Source organism: Notolepis coatsorum (assembly GCF_963971535.1).
Source record: "Notolepis coatsorum genome assembly, chromosome: 13".
Taxonomy (NCBI): domain Eukaryota; kingdom Metazoa; phylum Chordata; class Actinopteri; order Aulopiformes; family Paralepididae; genus Notolepis; species Notolepis coatsorum.
The window spans coordinates 120306675-120326388 of NC_140177.1; the positions used below are offsets into that span (position 1 = coordinate 120306675).

Sequence of the window (19714 nt, forward strand, 5' to 3'; positions counted from 1 at the left end):
AACATCTGTCCGTATATACCTGCATATAATCCTTTTACATATCTGTACATACTATCTATCTTTAGATACTATATATTATCTGTACATACAGTATCCCTTACCTACTCTTACTAGTTACGCCGCTGGCCCGTATGACTACTACCATAGTGTCTTTATACCTTTTATCACTATTCATATTAATACTACAACTCTGTACATACATCTGATTAGCACTATACTCGGTAGTACTAATTTTATACCCAGTTTAATTGCCTGTACATTGTATATTACTATTGCCCTTTACTGGTACATTTGCACTCTGGTTGGATGCAAATGTCTTTTCATTGTACTGTACTCATGCTGTATAACGACAATACATTTAAATCTAATCTTATCTAAGAGTTAAATAGGCAGGGAAAAAAGACTCATTACAGTACAGAAATTACTGGAATTTTGGAACCTATGGAACCCGTTCTAGTGACTGGCTGCTCCTTAACACATTGTCCGCCATGCATTGTACCCATCCTTGGGCCCAGTCTGCCAGTGCTGTAACCCTATGGAGATGTTTACCTTCTTTGCAGGGCTATAATTATTATTTTTTTTTTTTTTATATTTTTGCACAAATCTTTCCAATATTCAAAATACATCTTTCCACAGCATAATATGCAACATCCAAGATTCGTCTTTTTCTTTTTTGTAACGACACACAAAACATGTAAGAGACTCATACAAACACATTAATAACTGACATGGAAATTAAAAAAGCACTTACAAAAAAAAAACATTACTATCCATTGTGCATATATATCCCTGATGCACATACGTTATATGTAGACCGATCTACCTGCAAGCAGGTATGTGCTGCATCTTCTATCGGGATGCCATCTTTCTCCATATTGCACGTGAGAGGATGCGTCTCAGATATATGTAGGTGTGCATGAGAGCATGTATGAATGTGTGTCTCAGATATGTGTATGTGGGTACGTGTATCACGTAAGTATGTGTGTATGTCTCATACGTGTGTGTGTGCATCTCTCAGGTATGTGACTGTAATCCTACCTCTTGTGTGTGTCTCGTATCCATGTGTGTCTCTGCCCCCTGTGTGAGTGTGTATCTCAGGTATGTATATGCATGTGCGTCTCAGCTATGTATGTGTGTGTCCCCTATGTATGTGTATATCCCCTATATGTGTAAGTGAGAGCTTATGCTTCAACTATGTGTATAAGTATGTGTGTATGCCTGTTTCCTACAAGTGAGTATGTGCATGTATGTGTGCCTCTGGCATGTATATCTCAGCCTTGTGCATATGAGTGTGTGTAATTCTGTTATGTACACATACGAGTATGTGTGTCCTAGACATGCGTATGCGGCTAAATATGCGCATGTGAGAGTGTGATAGAGAAAGTGGCCATTCCATAGATACACCATCCGGACATACAATCTATGCATATACATACATAATACAATATAAAGTATAGGTACCATCAGGTCAGATCCCCTTTTTCACATTCATCCTTGATAACACTGTAACTAGGGATGCACCGAATGGGAAATTCTTGGCCGAAACCGATACCGAAAATAGGAAACAGTTGGCCGAAAACCGAATGCCGAAAGGCCGAAAATGATTAATATAAATATATATATATATATATTTTTTTTTAGCTACCTGATTATGGCAAAATACATGATTATGGCTAAACTTAACTTAAATAATATTAATAATCACAATTATGGGCCCATAAAACATTTATTCAGCACTTTTGAATGCATACATTAATTCCAGACTGTTAAGACTAAAAGACTACAACGATTGATGACGACTTCCTGTCCTCATTTCCATTTCCGGTTTAACGATAATACATTTTCAACAACAGATTGCTGCTAATTAAACACTTCATTTAAACGGAGTAACGTTAACGTTATGTCGAGTTCATACGTGTAGTGTAGTATGAACTCGTCATAACGTTAACATTACTCAGTGTCCACTGTTGCTGCCACCGTTGCGTCGCAGATGGATGGTACACTGTTAGCTCCGTAGCTAATCCGCTCCTAGACTACTGATAGCAGTACCGTTAACGTCGGAGCTGATCAATACTCCGGTTTTTTCTAATTTAGTTTAGAACCGAGTTTCGGGGGGCATCCCTACTCCCAAGAGGAGTTAGTTATCACAGGCTGTAGAATGCAGGAAGAGCTGCCAAGCTGCTCACGTTACATGTTGCGCATGCTACCGGTATGTCTGTAGTCGCGTTTTGATGACGTCATCACAACAACTCGTTATTTGACTTTCGGTCATATATTTTCGGTGCTAAAACCCTTTCGGCCGAAAGCCGAAAGAGCCTTTTTAACCATTTTCGGCCGATAATCTTCGGTAGCCGAATTTTCGTTGCATCCCTAACTGTAACCCCACCTTAATCATTCTTCCCCAGACCATTCAGTCAGGTGTAGAAAACTGTCCCATACCTCAGCAAAGATATCCCCTCTCCCTGCGACTCTATATGTCACCCTTTCATATGATGCTGTCCGGAACATTAGTTCCATCCATTCTTTAAAAGTAATATCAATGGGTGATTTCCAATGTCGTAATGCAATTCTACATCCTGATATCATGGCCATTCTATACCACATTCCCCGGTATTTAGGCAGTTTAATCCCTTTCGGTACTATACCCAACACACATGCCATTGGGGAGTTATTTACCTTTATATTCAGAACTTTACTTAGGAATATCACAATTTGATCCCACATTTTCCGGACTTTCTCACATTCGTATAACATATGTAGTAAAGTGCCTGTCTCCTTCTCACATCTCCAGCAGATGTCACTGTCCCTTAATTTTAGTCTGGCCAGTTTACTAGGCGTCCAATAGCTTCTGTTTAAAACTTTGTAAAAGATAAGTTGTGATTGTGCCTCCCTAGAGAATTTACCCCATTTGGACACCAGCTTCTCCCATATTTCCTCAGTAATATCCTCACGTACATCGTTCTCCCAGCTCAACCTCAGACCCGCCAACTTGGGTGCATTGTGTTCTCTTATAACATCATAGAATCTTGACGCACCGCCTTTCCTACGCCATCCTTTATAAAATATTTCTTGAATTGCAGTAATCGGGCCACATTTTGGCCCTCCCATTGATGACGATATACAATGTCTAATCTGTAGGAATTTATAGAAGTTTTTATTATCTACACCAAAGTCCTCTCTAATATCCTCAAAAGGTAATACCCCATCTTCCCCGGCTATATCACCTAGTACATGTATCCCCCTTTTAATCCAGTCGTCCCATATGACTGATTTCTTACCAATCTTTAATTTTTTATTATACCATATAGAGCAGGGGTGCACAACCTTTTTTGAACCAAGATCTACTTTTTAATTTACCACCTAGCCGAGAGCTACCAGCCAAAATTGTATATTGTAAGCTGTCATTTGAGGCTTTATAAAAGCAGCATAATGAACACTAATCTGTCAGTGCCGAGTCCGACCTCATCTTAAATACCAAACAGCATTGCTTGTTGTAGTTAACAAAGAGAGGCAGAGTTGATTTTGCAATTATTTTAATTTTTTTTATCTAATTTTATTAATCGAGATCTACTTGAAATCAGCCCGCGATCTACCTGTCGATCCCGATCGACTGGTTGGGCACCACTGATATAGAGGCTCTTGTAGTTAGATATGGGCTATCACCAGTCAGCCTGTGCGACTGATTCCAAGTTTCCCTGGCAAACGCCATTAGAGGGTTCTTAAAAGGTATAGGTCTGTCTGATTGTGTCAGGAAGGATTCCAGAGATGAGGGATATACCATTTCCTCCTCCATCTTGACCCAAGCAGGTGCCTCCTCAGTCGAGTGATTCAATTTGGAGAGCTGGGAGAGCGAGAACGCATAGTGATACCAGTCTAGCTTAGGTAGGGATAAGCCGCCATTTTCCTTTGCTGAATACATTTTGGCCCGTCCAAATAGCGGCCTTTTGCCCCCCCACAAATATACATTAATGACTTTGTCATACTGTTTGAGTAACTGAGTCGGGAGAGTCAGCGGCAGCATATATAGGATATAATTTAATTTGGGAGCCAATATCATTTTTACTAAGTTTATCTTCCCAAGGAGGGACATATTCATCTTGGCCCAATTCTGGGTCAGAGCACTAACGTGTTCGATTATAGGGGCAATATTGGCTTGCACTATCTCTTTCAGACCTGGGATCAGCTTTATTCCTAGGTATATCAACCCTGACAGCATCCACCTGTACTGCCATCCCCTCCTAATAGCAGGGGGACAGCACTTAGAGAGAGGCATTGCTTCTGACTTGCTCTAGTTGATTGTGTATCCAGATATTTCGGAGAAGGACTCGATAACAGTTCCAATGACCCCAGCTGCTGTTTGGGGATTGCTGGATACCAATAAGATATCATCCGCATATAAAAATTGTTTATGTTCCACCTGCCCCGCTATTACCCCTTTGATGTCTTGATTAGTCCTTAGTGCGATAGCAAGTGGTTCGAGGAAGAGCGCGAACATTTGGGGAGAAAGCGGAGAACCTTGCCTCGTCCCCCGTCCTAGATTAAAGGGCGAGGATACGATCCCGTTGGTCAAGACAGAGGCCATTGGATTTGTCTACAACAGCTTTACCCACCCAGTAAACGACGGTCCGAATCCGAAGCGCTGTAGCGTGTAAAATAAGAATGCAAATTCCACCTTATCAAAGGCCTTTTCGCCGTCCAATGAGAAGGCCACTGTAGGTTCTACATCCTTCCTAACCTTCCACATTATGTGTAGGAGTCTGCGAATATTATAGAGTTTCTCCCCTTCACAAAACCCACTTGGTCTGAGTGCACCAAACTTGGTAGTACATCTTCTATTCTATTCGCTAGTATTTTTGCCAATACTTTTTCTTCCTAATTGCTCAGGGATATAGGCCTATAGTTCCCACAGTATTGAGGGTCTTTGCCCTTTTTCTGTAGTAACGTAATAGTGGCCGATCTCAAGCTAGTGGGCAATCTCCCTTTTAACAGTGAGTCTTGATATACTTTCAATAGTCTTGGAGCGATTATATCACTGAATTGTTTGTAGAAATCGGGAGTAAACCCATCGTCTCCTGGTGCTTTACCTAATTTAAGGCTGTTGATTGCCTCGTGTATTTCCTCTATTGAGACCTCCCCCTCCATTGACTTTACTTGTTGTTTCGATAACGACGGTAATTCAATCTTGTTGAAGAACGCGTCCATTTTTACCTGATCCACCGCCGCCTGTGGTGTATATAAATCCTGGTAAAAGCACCTGAAAACATTATTAATTTCCTTTTTGTCTGTAATAATTTTGTCATCCTTATTATGAATTGAGGATATAATATTTAGATTTTGCATTTGCTTAACCCGATTCGCTAGTATTTTACCCGCTCTCTCCCCTTGTTCATAATATCTTTGGTTGGTCCTAAATAAAGCATATTCAGCCTTTTTTTGGTATATGTTGTTCAATTCATATTTGGATTTGTTTAGATTTCTCCACATTTCTGGGTCTGGTCTCTGACTGTGCTGTTTCGAGAGTGCTTTAATTTCCTCGTCCAATGCTGTAATTTTTTGTTTCTCTGCCCTTTTTAGTATTGCACTGTATTGTATGAGTCGTCCTCTCATGTAAGCTTTACATGTGTCCCACATTATGCCACTATCATCTATTGACCCTTCATTAAGTTCCCAGAATTCCTTAAATATAGTTCTAATGTATGCACATGACACTTCATCATTTAACATTAGGTTATTGAATCGCCATCTCAGAGACCGTTGCCCCTCCTCTATGGATGTGATTACCAAATCAACTGGAGCATGATCAGATATTACAATGTTCCCTATCCCAGTATCTGCTACTTGTTCTACCAGTGCGCTAGAGATCAGGAAATAGTCTATTCTAGAGTATGAGGAATGTGGGTGAGAGTAAAACGTGTAGTCTCTTTCCTGTGGGTTCAGAACCCTCCAAATATCCACTAGACCCAATTCCTCTACCAGTACACCGACCGCAAGTCTCCCTGTGTTGTCAGCGGTCCTGGGTTGAGATGATTTGTCCATCAAGGTGTTTCCAACCAGGTTGAAGTCCCCCCCTATGATTACGTTGCTATTCCCTATCTTCCTAATCACCTCACATACTTCATGGAAAAAGTCTGAGGACGACACGTTGGGCGCATATATATTAGCTAATGTAGTCCTCTGTCCCTCCAAATCAGCATCCAATATAACCCATCTCCCCTCATCATGCGAGAAACTATTGTGCACCTTAACGTCTATGTTTTTTCTCACCAATATTGCCACCCCCCTCTTCCTAGATGAGAACGTACTATAGAATATTTGTCCCACCCAATCCCTCTTAAGCTTGGCCGACTCTTCCTCATTCAGGTGTGATTCTTGAATTAGTGCATTTTGTTTCAAGAACGTCAGTATTTTTTTCCTCTTAATGGGATGATGACATCCGTCTATATTCCACGATACTATTTTAATCAGCCCCATATTCCTTGTAATGTATCTCCCCTGTACAATCCAGCACGTAGTGCTTCTATGTCTGGGGCGCCATATCCCATATTTCTATATCTAGGACCTGATACTGTGATGATATATATATAACAGCATAGCATACAATGAAATAAAAAGGAACATATAAAAACATAAATACATTCCCCCCCCCACATTTACCCAAGCTACGTTCGATAGGACCCCAGATAGAACAATTGTACCAAGGGTGAGATCGATACTCACCCGTGCACCTTGGTCCCCCTCGTCTAACAGAGGAGTGCATTTGGCACAAGGCAGGTTGCCCAAAACTGTGTCCCTACTATTTTGTATACCCTGATGTAACGTATGGCTCACACTGTAGTCTATATACAGTGCGATCAATTCAACTGAACTTGTCAAAATGGTGACGTTTTTTCTCGTCCAACAATTAACATTTGTATATCCCCTAGATATATATTGGTACATTGTAACTTCTATGTCATAGCTATAATGGACTGTGGTTCATTTCGTCATCCCTTTTTTTTTTTTTTTTATCTATCCCGGATATTTCCCCTCCCACGCTTTTAGCATAATCTCCTATTCATTGCCCTCTATTTTCACTTCAAGTTTTTTTTTATATATATATACAAATTGGCACTTTGCGATGTTTGTTACTCTATGACGATGCCCCTGCGACTTATCTGTATCCACGTGCTTCTTGATCGTTATCTTAATTGTCCGCCTCCGACTGTCCCCGTCTGAATCCCTGGAGTTTCTCCCGGTACCCGTGATGTCCATTGCCCTGCTGTGCGGGGCCTTCAGTCCCCGTCGCCTGTATGTCGTCTCCCGGTCCCCGTTGTCTTCCCACTGTCTGCCAGGTAGACAGCCGCAGTATCTCCTCTCGATCTGGGTCGGCAGTAGGGTTCACCACGGTGATCTTGTATCCACGTCTTGCCATACCCGCCGTCGCCTCCGCTGCGTTCTGGTACAGGCGGGTGCCATCCTCGTAGAATACCCTCATTTTCGCTGGATACGGTGTCTGGAACTTGAGATTCTTCTCCTTCATTATTCTCTTGGCTTCGGCATATTCTCCTCGCTTCTTCAGTATTTCAGTGGGGAAATCATGGTCGACATAGAAGCGTTCATTGTCGCATGAGACGTTTTTCTTCTGCCACGTCCGGCGTATTATCTCTTCCTTCATTTTGTAGCTCCCAAACTTGTTAGTTGTTAGACCTTGGGGCTAACGCCCGGTGTGCTCGTTCGATACGAAGGTCCATGTCATGAGGCAGGCCGAGTGCGTCCTTAAACAGGCCGTCTAGAAATCCATGCATGTCTTTTCCCTCTTTCTCCTCTGGGATACCATATACTGTACCCGTAGGTTCTCCCTCCTCGTTCTGCCCTCCTGGTCGAGCAGTTTAGCTTCCATGTCGGCCTGCCTCTGCATTCCTTTCTTGATTAAAACCGTCGCCGCATCAACCACATTTTCATTTTCTCCGATTCTCCCCTCCGCTTCACCGAGTCTGTTGTTCATTTTGTTCATATCATTTTTTATTTCCCGAAATTGACGCTCATTATCTCTTCTGAATTCTTTGAGCTCCTTGTAGATGTTCAACAGCGTGGCCTCTCGTTCAGAGTCATCGTCGCCATCTTTTCCTCCCATTGTATCGCCATTCTCTGCCATTCCGTCGTCCTTTTCAGTTGTAATCGTGTTCGCCCTACGTCTTGTGATAGCCCCTTCTTTCATCCCTATTAAATATATACCCTGGTGTTGTTAATAAATGTTTTCCGGGGCTATATCATTTTGCTGTCGGGAGCTCGTGAGTTAGGCTGCCATGTTCTTCCGCGGTCAAACCGGAAGTCAGGGCTATAACTTTTTAAATATTATAGCTATATCGACATTACTATGGCCCATTCAACATCGGGTATCTATCGTTCCGGATGTGGGAACGTTATATTTTTTCATTCATACATTGTCGTGTTAATACCGTCGTGAATATAAGTATGTTTTTAAGGTTTTCTGCAGTAATTCCTAAAACGCGAGTTATAGGCCCTGACGCATATGATAGATTATCGATTGGCGTTTCTTTCCTATACACGCTATATTAAAAAATGCAAATGTATATGATCGGTATACATTATGCTTCATCATGCGTGAAGGAAAGGGGGGGGGGGGGGGGGGGGGGTCGTTTATAATTCCTTGATCGTCAGTAGCGTCTTTTACTATACGTTGATCAGATGGATTGCCGTGAAATTAATAAGCAATTGGGCTGAAAATAACGTTACTTTCCTCTTACCGTTCGCCGATGGTAAATGGCTGATTTTTTATATATCGCTTTTATCCAAAGCGCTTTACAATTTGTTCCTCACATTTGACCCGTTCACTCACACATTCACACACCGACGGCGGAGGCAACCATGCAAGGTGCCAACCTGCTCATCGGGAGCAATTAGGGGTTAAGTGTCTTGCTCAAGGACAACCTCCGGATTGCCAGACGACTGCTCTACCTCCCGAGCCACTGTCGCCTCCGATGAGACTGGAGGAAAAATATTCCAATTATTTGACGTTGATCTGCTAGATCCATTTCCCGTTTGTATGATGCAATAAATGCCGAAATCATATTGATTATTGCGTTTCAAAAGCGATCCCAATGCACTCGAGTGTGTATCTAGATCCACGCTACAAGATATTACTGCCGGAGGAATTTCCTCGATGCACCCAGCGCCACTTCCGGTTTGGCTTGGAGTGTAACTCGCCCGACATCCACCAGGCGGCGGTATTGAGGCGTTGCAATATCAGACAGGGTCCAGCTGCAGCAGCGGAGGGAGGCTGGATGAATTATGAATGCCATGGCGAAAAAATGAAATATTGATCCCAAAAACGAGTTAACTCTTATCTGGCGGGCAATAACGAGTATACTTGTTTTTGGCGTCCAATGTGTTAAGGTCCCCTGAGTTTGCTCTGAACAGCGTAAATCTGCATTTAGCTATGATGCCCCTCTAGCTCATGGAATGATCTCCCAACAGTCCTCAACCTCTTATCAATCGCCCCCAAAAGTGGCCATTTTAGTTTTTGAGGACTGCATACTTTTTTTGCAAACCAAAATACTATACTTATAGCACATGCATGAGCCTGGTCACTTTTGACAGATGACATTCTGAAGTTTCTGATACAATAAAGAAAATGCACTTTTAGTGCTAATGAAATAGAGTAACATAGGTCTGAACTTGAGTTGTAGAAAAACCTGTTACTCATGTTTTTCTGTAGTAGTTAGTAGTCCAGAAGTAGTATTTCAAAAAAAAGGTATGGCTGAAGAAACACCCTGGGTCCATAGCCTGAAGTCTTGTGTAGTACATGCCCATAGATTTAATAAAAATCAGTTCAGAAATTTGTGATTAGAAGCGGTTTTGGTAAAAAGTGAGAAAGCTCAGAAAACAATTTTCTCATAGACTTCAATGCATTCGACAGAGAATTCTCTTCCGTTTTTGGCTTGTGACTTTTCACCTAGATCCCTGATTTGCTCATTCCCATATGGGGTACCATTGGAAAGCCCTACTCATTGGTTACAACCCTGTTCAATCATTTTCGAGATCGCCAAATGATTGACTGAGGTAGAGGCTCGAGAGTCGGGAGTGGTATTTGAAAATGTTTTAAGTCTGCCATCTACTTCTGCACACTCCTCACATATCGGCATGTAACTCGAGAACCGCTGAACGGATTTTGTCGCCTGAAACGGATATATATATTGTATTAAAAAATATGCACAGCCGAGCCGCTAGAGGTCGCCAAAGTGCCGGTGGGCAAATCGTGCCTCAAGAGGGCCCACATGTGGGCCGTTGCATGCTAAGGTCGCTTTCACATATAGTTCTGGTGGACTCGGTGCGGTTCTGGGGGTGAAGTTGCAACATTGTTGCGTTCTTCATTTGGTTCGCCTGCTTTCACACAGATATCTGTCAGGCGGACCGAGACCTTCTGAACAATGTCACGCGGTCGAAAAGGGCGCTTGTCTATTGGACAGTGGAAATGTGTGTGTGGTTGCGATCCCGTGTGTGTCTGTGTGTGTACTGTGGAGCCCTCCAGATCAGCGGAGCCGAGTTTTGACATGGCATTGATCCATTGTTCTATTGAAGCACATTACCACCATCCTCTCGCTAAACAACTTGTAGACCACAGTGTTTTTATGAGTGCCCACAAGTAGCTGTTTTAATAATATAATAAGCCGCGCGCCTCGGTAATAATAATAAGCCGCGTTTTTTCTTCCTTCTTCCCAAGATGCACAGACATAGATAGATAGATAGATAGATAGATAGATAGAGAGATAGATAGAGAGATAGATAGATAGAGAGATTAGATGCAGTGTGCTTGTTTTGCAGTGAGTGCTGCGAGCAGTGGTAATAATAATCACTTCCTATATGGTTCGATGAAGCCGAACCGAGACCTACGTTTTCAGGCGGACTAGAGTTCGCCTGCTTGGTCCGCGGACCGAGTTCGACGCGCATTCACACAGACCCGAAAAACCGGACTATCGAATTCTGGTCCGAAAGTCCGGACCAAACAGCCCCTGTGTGAAAGCGACCTAAGAGTTCAATTTTAAGCTTGAGATTCTACCTTCTGTTGCAGAGTTTAAAACCTTGATCTCCAATCTTTGTCAATGAAGTTGTACGTGTTTTTTAATGGATTTGTTATCCGTGCTTTCTGCCTCGTCTTGTCGTCTTATTGTTATGATTTTATAGGCTTTTTTTTTTTTTTGCTTATTTCTGTACGTACACTCGACGTGCCTTTCGAGTTTAAATAAAGGTTCTAAATTAAATGAAACTCTTACCACCTCTTCGCAGTCCATCTGGTACACCGATGTTGCCCCTGGTTCGGAGGGGGACAGCAGACCCAAAGAGGCGCAGAAGAAGAGGACCGGGGTACGTTGTTGCGGCAACACAGCATCTTGTCTCATCCTCCTACCGACTGGGTCGACCCTTTTAGTTCCTACAGACTCTGTGACTTTCTGTCCCTCGTGGGGCTTTGTCTTCCCTTCCAGACGTTCAGGATCAGAAGGATTCTCCCGACGGGCGCCTTGTTGGGCTTTGGAACAGAGGTACTGAGAACAGGAGAAAAGCTAGTTGATGTTTTTAACTGCTTCCGTCTTTTGCTGTTCTTCACTGCTTCAGTGTTTTGATGTTTTTCACTGCTTCAGTGTTTTGATGTTCTTCACTGCTTCAGTGTTTTGATGTTCTTCACTGCTTCAGTGTTTTGATGTTCTTCACTGCTTCAGTGTTTTGATGTTCTTCACTGCTTCAGTGTTTTGATGTTCTTCACTGCTTCAGTGTTCTGATGTTCTTCACTGCTTCAGTGTTCTGATGTTCTTCACTGCTTCAGTGCTTTGATGTTCTTCACTGCTTCAGTGTTTTGATGTTCTTCACTGCTTCAGTGTTTTGATGTTCTTCACTGCTTCAGTGTTCTGATGTTCTTCACTGCTTCAGTGTTCTGATGTTCTTCACTGCTTCAGTGCTTTGATGTTCTTCACTGCTTCAGTGTTCTGATGTTCTTCACTGCTTCAGTGTTTTGATGTTTTTCACTGCTTCAGTGTTTTGATGTTCTTCACTGCTTCAGTGTTCTGATGTTCTTCACTGCTTCAGTGTTCTGATGTTCTTCACTGCTTCAGTGTTTTGATGTTCTTCACTGCTTCAGTGTTTTGATGTTCTTCACTGCTTCAGTGTTCTGATGTTCTTCACTGCTTCAGTGTTTTGCTGTTCTTCACTGCTTCAGTGTTTTGATGTTCTTCACTGCTTCAGTGTTCTGATGTTCTTCACTGCTTCAGTGCTTTGATGTTTTTCACTGCTTCAGTGTTTTGATGTTCTTCACTGCTTCAGTGTTTTGATGTTTTTCACTGCTTCAGTGTTTTGATGTTCTTCACTGCTTCAGTGTTCTGATGTTCTTCACTGCTTCAGTGTTTTGATGTTTTTCACTGCTTCAGTGTTTTGATGTTATTCACTGCTTCAGTGTTCTGATGTTCTTCACTGCTTCAGTGTTTTGATGTTATTCACTGCTTCAGTGTTCTGATGTTCTTCACTGCTTCAGTGTTTTGATGTTCTTCACTGCTTCAATGTTTTGATGTTCTTCACTGCTTCAGTGTTTTGATGTTATTCACTGCTTCAGTGTTCTGATGTTCTTCACTGCTTCAGTGTTTTGATGTTTTTCACTGCTTCAGTGTTTTGATGTTATTCACTGCTTCAGTGTTCTGATGTTCTTCACTGCTTCAGTGTTTTGATGTTCTTCACTGCTTCAGTGTTCTGATGTTCTTCACTGCTTCAGTGTTTTGATGTTCTTCACTGCTTCAGTGTTCTGATGTTCTTCACTGCTTCAGTGTTTTGATGTTCTTCACTGCTTCAGTGTTCTGATGTTCTTCACTGCTTCAGTGTTTTGATGTTCTTCACTGCTTCAGTGTTTTGATGTTTTTCACTGCTTCAGTGTTTTGATGTTTTTCACTGCTTCAGTGTTTTGATGTTCTTCACTGCTTCAGTGTTTTGATGTTCTTCACTGCTTCAGTGTTTTGATGTTTTTCACTGCTTCAGTGTTTTGATGTTCTTCACTGCTTCAGTGTTTTGATGTTTTTCACTGCTTCAGTGTTTTGATGTTATTCACTGCTTCAGTGTTCTGATGTTCTTCACTGCTTCAGTGTTTTGATGTTATTCACTGCTTCAGTGTTCTGATGTTCTTCACTGCTTCAGTGTTTTGATGTTCTTCACTGCTTCAATGTTTTGATGTTCTTCACTGCTTCAGTGTTTTGATGTTATTCACTGCTTCAGTGTTCTGATGTTCTTCACTGCTTCAGTGTTTTGATGTTTTTCACTGCTTCAGTGTTTTGATGTTTTTCACTGCTTCAGTGTTCTGATGTTCTTCACTGCTTCAGTGTTTTGATGTTCTTCACTGCTTCAGTGTTTTGATGTTCTTCACTGCTTCAGTGTTTTGATGTTCTTCACTGCTTCAGTGTTTTGATGTTCTTCACTGCTTCAGTGTTTTGATGTTCTTCACTGCTTCAGTGTTCTGATGTTCTTCACTGCTTCAGTGTTTTGATGTTCTTCACTGCTTCAGTGCTTTGATGTTTTTCACTGCTTCAGTGTTTTGATGTTTTTCACTGCTTCAGTGTTTTGATGTTATTCACTGCTTCAGTGTTCTGATGTTTTTCACTGCTTCAGTGTTTTGATGTTCTTCACTGCTTCAGTGTTTTGATGTTTTTCACTGCTTCAGTGTTTTGATGTTCTTCACTGCTTCAGTGTTTTGATGTTCTTCACTGCTTCAGTGTTCTGATGTTCTTCACTGCTTCAGTGTTTTGATGTTCTTCACTGCTTCAGTGTTTTGATGTTCTTCACTGCTTCAGTGTTTTGATGTTCTTCACTGCTTCAGTGTTTTGATGTTCTTCACTGCTTCAGTGTTTTGATGTTTTTCACTGCTTCAGTGTTCTGATGTTATTCACTGCTTCAGTGTTTTGATGTTCTTCACTGCTTCAGTGTTCTGATGTTCTTCACTGCTTCAGTGTTCTGATGTTCTTCACTGCTTCAGTGTTCTGATGTTCTTCACTGCTTCAGTGTTCTGATGTTCTTCACTGCTTCAGTGTTCTGATGTTCTTCACTGCTTCAGTGTTCTGATGTTCTTCACTGCTTCAGTGTTTTGATGTTCTTCACTGCTTCAATGTTTTGATGTTATTCACTGCTTCAGTGTTTTGATGTTCTTCACTGCTTCAGTGTTCTGATGTTCTTCACTGCTTCAGTGTGTTGATGTTCTTCACTGCTTCAGTGTTTTGATGTTTTTCACTGCTTCAGTGTTTTGATGTTCTTCACTGCTTCAGTGTTTTGATGTTCTTCACTGCTTCAATGTTTTGATTTGTGCCTCACAGGCCTCTGCTACACAGGGTCACCTGATACCCAACCCCTGTCCCAGGTGTGTGTGTGTGTCGGTCGGGGCGCCTGTTCAGTAGAGAGGGGTTCTGGGGGAAATAGCATGAACCTCTGCACACGTTGCGTTCCCCCAGTGAAACTCCTCGCTGTCGGGTGTAAAGAAGCGGCTGGCGACTCCACCTGTATCGGAGGAGGCATGTGGTAGTTGTACACCCTCCCCAGACAGACAGTGGGGCAATGCGCGCAACGACCAGGAAGGGAATTGGCATAACGACTAAATTGGGATGGGAGAAAAAGATAGAAAGGCATACAAATAAAGATTATGCATTTATATGCAGACGGATGTAGATGGATGGAGTAAGTAAATTATATATATATACGGTATATACCGCCTTTATTTTAAATAGTTATATGGGTTATATGCAGGTGTATAAGTAGGTATATAGAAGGATTATATGCAGGCATATTCAGACATATGGATATACTGTGTATATATATATATATTAGTGCTGTCAATCGATTAAAATATTTAATCTGATTAATCGCATGATTGTCCATAGTTAACTCGCGATTAATCACAAATTAATCGCATTTATTTTTTGTATCTACCTTAAACGGATATTTTCCAAGTTTTAATACTAGAGTCAACAAATGCTTGCTTTATGCAGCCATTTAACACAAAAGGATGACCCTCATGCATTGCAAATTTGCATCAAATTCAAAACAGAGTGATGCACAAAATAACTTAAAAGAAAATAATAATTTAAAACAATGAATAAAGTGTGCATGAAATAATAGGGGAAAGAAAACGTTAGGAACGTTAGTTACATTCACCCACACAAGGGCTGAGTAATCGCACCCCCCTCTCTCTCTCACACACATTCTCCCAGCTCGCTTTCTCTCTTGCCCCTTCCTCATCTCTCTCACCCCCCCTCTCTCTCTCTCTATCGCTCTCACACACACTTCAGAAACAAACATAGTATCAATGAGAGCATCAATAATACACCTGAGTGAAGTCTAGTAAAAAAATTTAAAAAAAAATCTTAAAAGTTAATCGTGAGTTAAAAAAAATAGTGGCATTAATAGAATTGGGCGTTAATACCGCGTTAACTTTGACAGCCTTAATATATATATATGCCGTAAATGTATATATAGCACTATTGTTCATGCTATCATACAGAGTATATGGGTAGACCATAGTATGAGGCAGGTAGTTATGATTACAACTGATGCCATATCAGGCTGCTACTGTAGTCTTTCTGGGAGGCCATATCTCTACTCTAGTCTTCCTGGGAGGCCATATCTCTACTCTAGTCTTCCTGGGAGGCCATATCTCTACTCTAGTCTTCCTGGGAGGCCATATCTCTACTGTAGTCTTCTTGGGAGGCCATATCTCTACTCTTCTTGGGAGGCCAGATCTCTACTGTAGTCTTCTTGGGAGGCCATATCTCTACTCTAGTCTTCCTGGGAGGCCATATCTCTACTCTAGTCTTCCTGGGAGGCCATATCTCTACTGTAGTCTTCTTGGGAGGCAGATCTCTACTCTAGTCTTCCTGGGAGGCAGATCTCTACTCTTTTCTTCCTGGGCGGCCAGATCTCTACTCTAGTCTTCCTGGGAGGCCATATCTCTACTCTAGTCTTCCTGGGAGGCCAGGGCCCTCATTTATCAACGTTGCGTACACACAGATATGTGCGTAACCCGTGAGTACGATCATTTCTAAGCAAAGTGTGGGACTTATATTTACGCTCAGCTCAGGGCATGCGTACCTGGTGCCCGGCGGTAGAATATGGATACTGCAGACTGACGGCATATGCTCTCATCAGTTTCATGCATTAGTTTCAACGCGGAAATAAGCTCTCGTTCATTAGTTTGACTGACGTGTTCTGTATGACCCCCGTAATTCATTATAGTTAATTGTAAAATAGCAACAGTGGTGTAATTATGGTCAAAACCCTATAAATAGCATTTGGAATAATAGGTCTTTCCTTCTGAATGAATGCAGCATGGTTTATATATAGCGTTATCGGAATATACAGGGTGTACTGACTGCGCTCCGCGTAACTCAACTCGTTATTATTTTGCGCATAGATTGCAGAAATACGGGAACGTTTTGATTATATTTAAAAGGCTTTGCCATTGTTAAACGAAATAAGTGGAATTTCGAAGCTGTAAGCAGAATACAAGTCATTATGAACACCCACGATATAGTGTTCTTCCCCCTTCCTACTGTATAACTAAGAAAGAATTAAAAACGCATTGCAACGAGAACAGAGGTTATTTGTTGAGTTTGTGTATTACAAAACCCTTGCAATAAATGTGTCTTAAATGAATGAAAAGCATACATGCTCTGGATACAGGTAGCATATATCGTGTGGGTGATATGACTTGTATTCTGCTTGCAGCTTCGAAATTCCACTTATTTCGTTTTGTGTCAAAGCCTTTTAAATATAAATCAAAACGTTCCCGTATTTCTGCAATCTATGCGCAAAATAATAACGAGTTGAGTTCTAACAAAGAACGTATTACATGCTGGGCAGGCTGATGGAGTAAACTGTAAATGAAATAGCCTATAACATTATAAAGGATAGGCTATGATAGGCTATCATAGCCTATCCTTTATAATGTTAGGCTATTTCATTTACAGTTTACTCTCGTGGGGCTCTGGGGAATAAAGGTTGGGAAGACCCTGCTATCATTGATAGCAGGGTCTTCCCAACCTTTATTCCCCAGAGCCCCACGATTCCTGGGAGACATATAGGAATATGATATGATATCATAAGTTACTGCAAGTTACTGTTGCATAATGTAGGCTATGGCTGCTATTATATGTAATTCATATAGGCTACCTAATACCGACATCAAAATAGATTGTATGCCTCTACAAATCATATGCAGGTAGAACATTGACGGAAAATCCGTCACGATTTGAAATAAAATTGAGGAGAACTTTAATCCCTGGGTATTAATCGAACAAAACGGAAAAAGGCAGTCATATTCCAGCACGGTCTTTATTAGTTAATATGGTATTTTTTTTTTTAAACTTTGACCAGTCAGCTGGTTCTTTTAGCGTTTATCGCTTTTTATGGTCAAGCATGACCGACAGAAACGGGTTGAATGGGGTATAGATCGGGGGAAAGACACTCTGAGAAAATACGGCGAGTCCGGGAGTCGAACTCGTGTACCCCAGATCCGTGACGCGCACGCTTGTCCCCGACGCCGAAATAGCGTTCGAGGTACGCGGTGAGCTACTGGAGCTCCCCTGTTAATATGGTCTTTAAGTTAATAGATATCATATCCGACATCACCGTACGTGTACATGTCTGTCAGCCTGTCTCGTATTTCTCCCATAACACGCTTCGCTCGGCTTAGTCCACTTTTCCACATTTCATGGGGGTGTTCATTACCGTATATGGTTAATTACGGGCGGTGCTATATGCAAATACTTAAAATCGTGCACGAGCGTGGAGCGTAGAACTTAATGGTATTTATCAACACAGAGTGTGCGTACGACCAGTGTATGCACGTGTGATGAATCCCGATATTTCTGTGCGTACACACATTCTAAATTCTGTGCTTAAGTACGAAAATAGAACACTTTCTAAGAATTGTTGATAAATGAGGGCCCAGATCTCTACGGTAGTCTTCCTGGGAGGCAGATCTCTACGGTAGTCTTCCTGGGAGGCCATATCTCTACAAGTCTTCCTGGGAGGCAGATCTCTACGGTAGTCTTCCTGGGAGGCAGATCTCTACGGTAGTCTTCCTGGGAGGCCATATCTCTACAAGTCTTCCTGGGAGGCAGATCTCTACGGTAGTCTTCCTGGGAGGCCAGATCTCTACGGCCTTATATTTCACTCACTGCCGTGCCGAGCTGAGCTAAACTGAACTGTGCTAAACTGAACTGTGCTGGCCAACTTACTGAAATCGAGTAAACGTGCAAAAGAAAAAAAAAATGTGTACAAATTCCACATCCATTCCTCTCCCTCCCCCGCCCTCCTCTCTAGGTTCACAATATTTGGTTTAGCGGTATTTGTGGATATATGTACTGTGAAGAATGTGGCTGTCTTTAAAGTGTCTCTTTGATGTGCCGTCTGTCTCTGTGTACGTAGGAGGAAGTAGTGGAGGTCCAGACACTAGAGATGGCTGAAGTACCAGTTCCCAGTGAGGGAGCCTCACTAAACCCACTAGATGTATGTATACTCTTAATGTCGCATACTGTATTTTATATCGCATGCATACAGTGGCAGCCGCTGTAGAAGCAGTCCATCCTGCATCTCTTCCTGATTGGTTCTGCAGCCACTGAAAACGGCTCGTTCTAACTATCTTGGAAGTGCAACTGAATACAGACGTATAGTCATTTCCAATTCATGTATCTCAAAACAGATTGCGTACCATTTCCTCTGTGTCCTGGTGCCTAGAAAATGTACAATTCCAAACTATTACTCTCATTGCAGGAATAATGTAGTAAGTACACAGTAAAAAGAAAAAGATTGACAATGGCTATTCTGCCGGTTATAAGATGAGAACTTAAAGGTGCTATAGATAAAATGTTTAAGTAGAGTAATTATTATTATATAATTGTTGAAAGGTGTGGAATAAAAGTATTGGTAGCACTTTATAATAACACCCTGTTATAATACATTTATAAGGTATTTGTAGATAATGAACTAATCATGAACAAACCATTTATATACATTCATAAACTATTATTAAATCATTTATAACAATTGTATAACATTTACAAAGTATTTATAACGCATTAGTGGATAATGAACTAATCATGAACAAACCATTTATATACATTCATAAACTATTATTAAATCATTTATAACTATTTGTATAACATTTACAAAGTATTTATAACGCATTAGTGGATAATGAACTAATCATGAACAAACCATTTATATACATTCATAAATGATTATTAAATCATTTATAACTTTGTATAACATTTACAGATTAGTTCTACATTATTTATAACTCATTATCAACATTGTTTGTACTTGATTTGTTCATCATTAAATAATGTTGTTTAATGTGTAGTAACACATTTGTAGATGCTTTGAAAAATGGATATGAAAAAACAAAATTTTTTCATGTTCAACAAATGATTTGTTAAGACATTCATAAAACATCTATAAATCATTTGCAGATGCTATTGTGTGCCCTAATCTAAAGTGAAGCCTATTCATCATTAACGAATGTATAATACAGTTAATTATTTGTTAACTTTTTCATCACATGTTACAAATGTTGTAGACAGCTTTCGGATACACCCTTCTTTGTGACCCCGCCCCCCACATCGCCAGCGTATTCGGACAAAGGCCCCTCAGCCGAGCGGGCCCTGTCCTCCCCAACAGTACACCGTCTGGCACA

General features: G+C 41.3%; 1 protein-coding gene across 4 annotated transcripts in view; it reads left to right on the forward strand.

Moving 5' to 3' along the window:
• LOC311239003 (uncharacterized protein) overlaps positions 1-19714 on the forward strand; it is a 70991-nt gene that overhangs the window by 34337 nt on the left and 16940 nt on the right. For all 4 annotated transcript variants that reach the window (XM_084327220.1, XM_084327221.1, XM_084327222.1 and 1 more), the window contains 3 exons: positions 11287-11364; positions 11484-11540; positions 18448-18528. In XM_084327220.1, coding sequence (XP_084183346.1) covers positions 11287-11364; positions 11484-11540; positions 18448-18528 — 216 coding nt within the window. The remainder of the gene's footprint in view (positions 1-11286; positions 11365-11483; positions 11541-18447; positions 18529-19714) is intronic.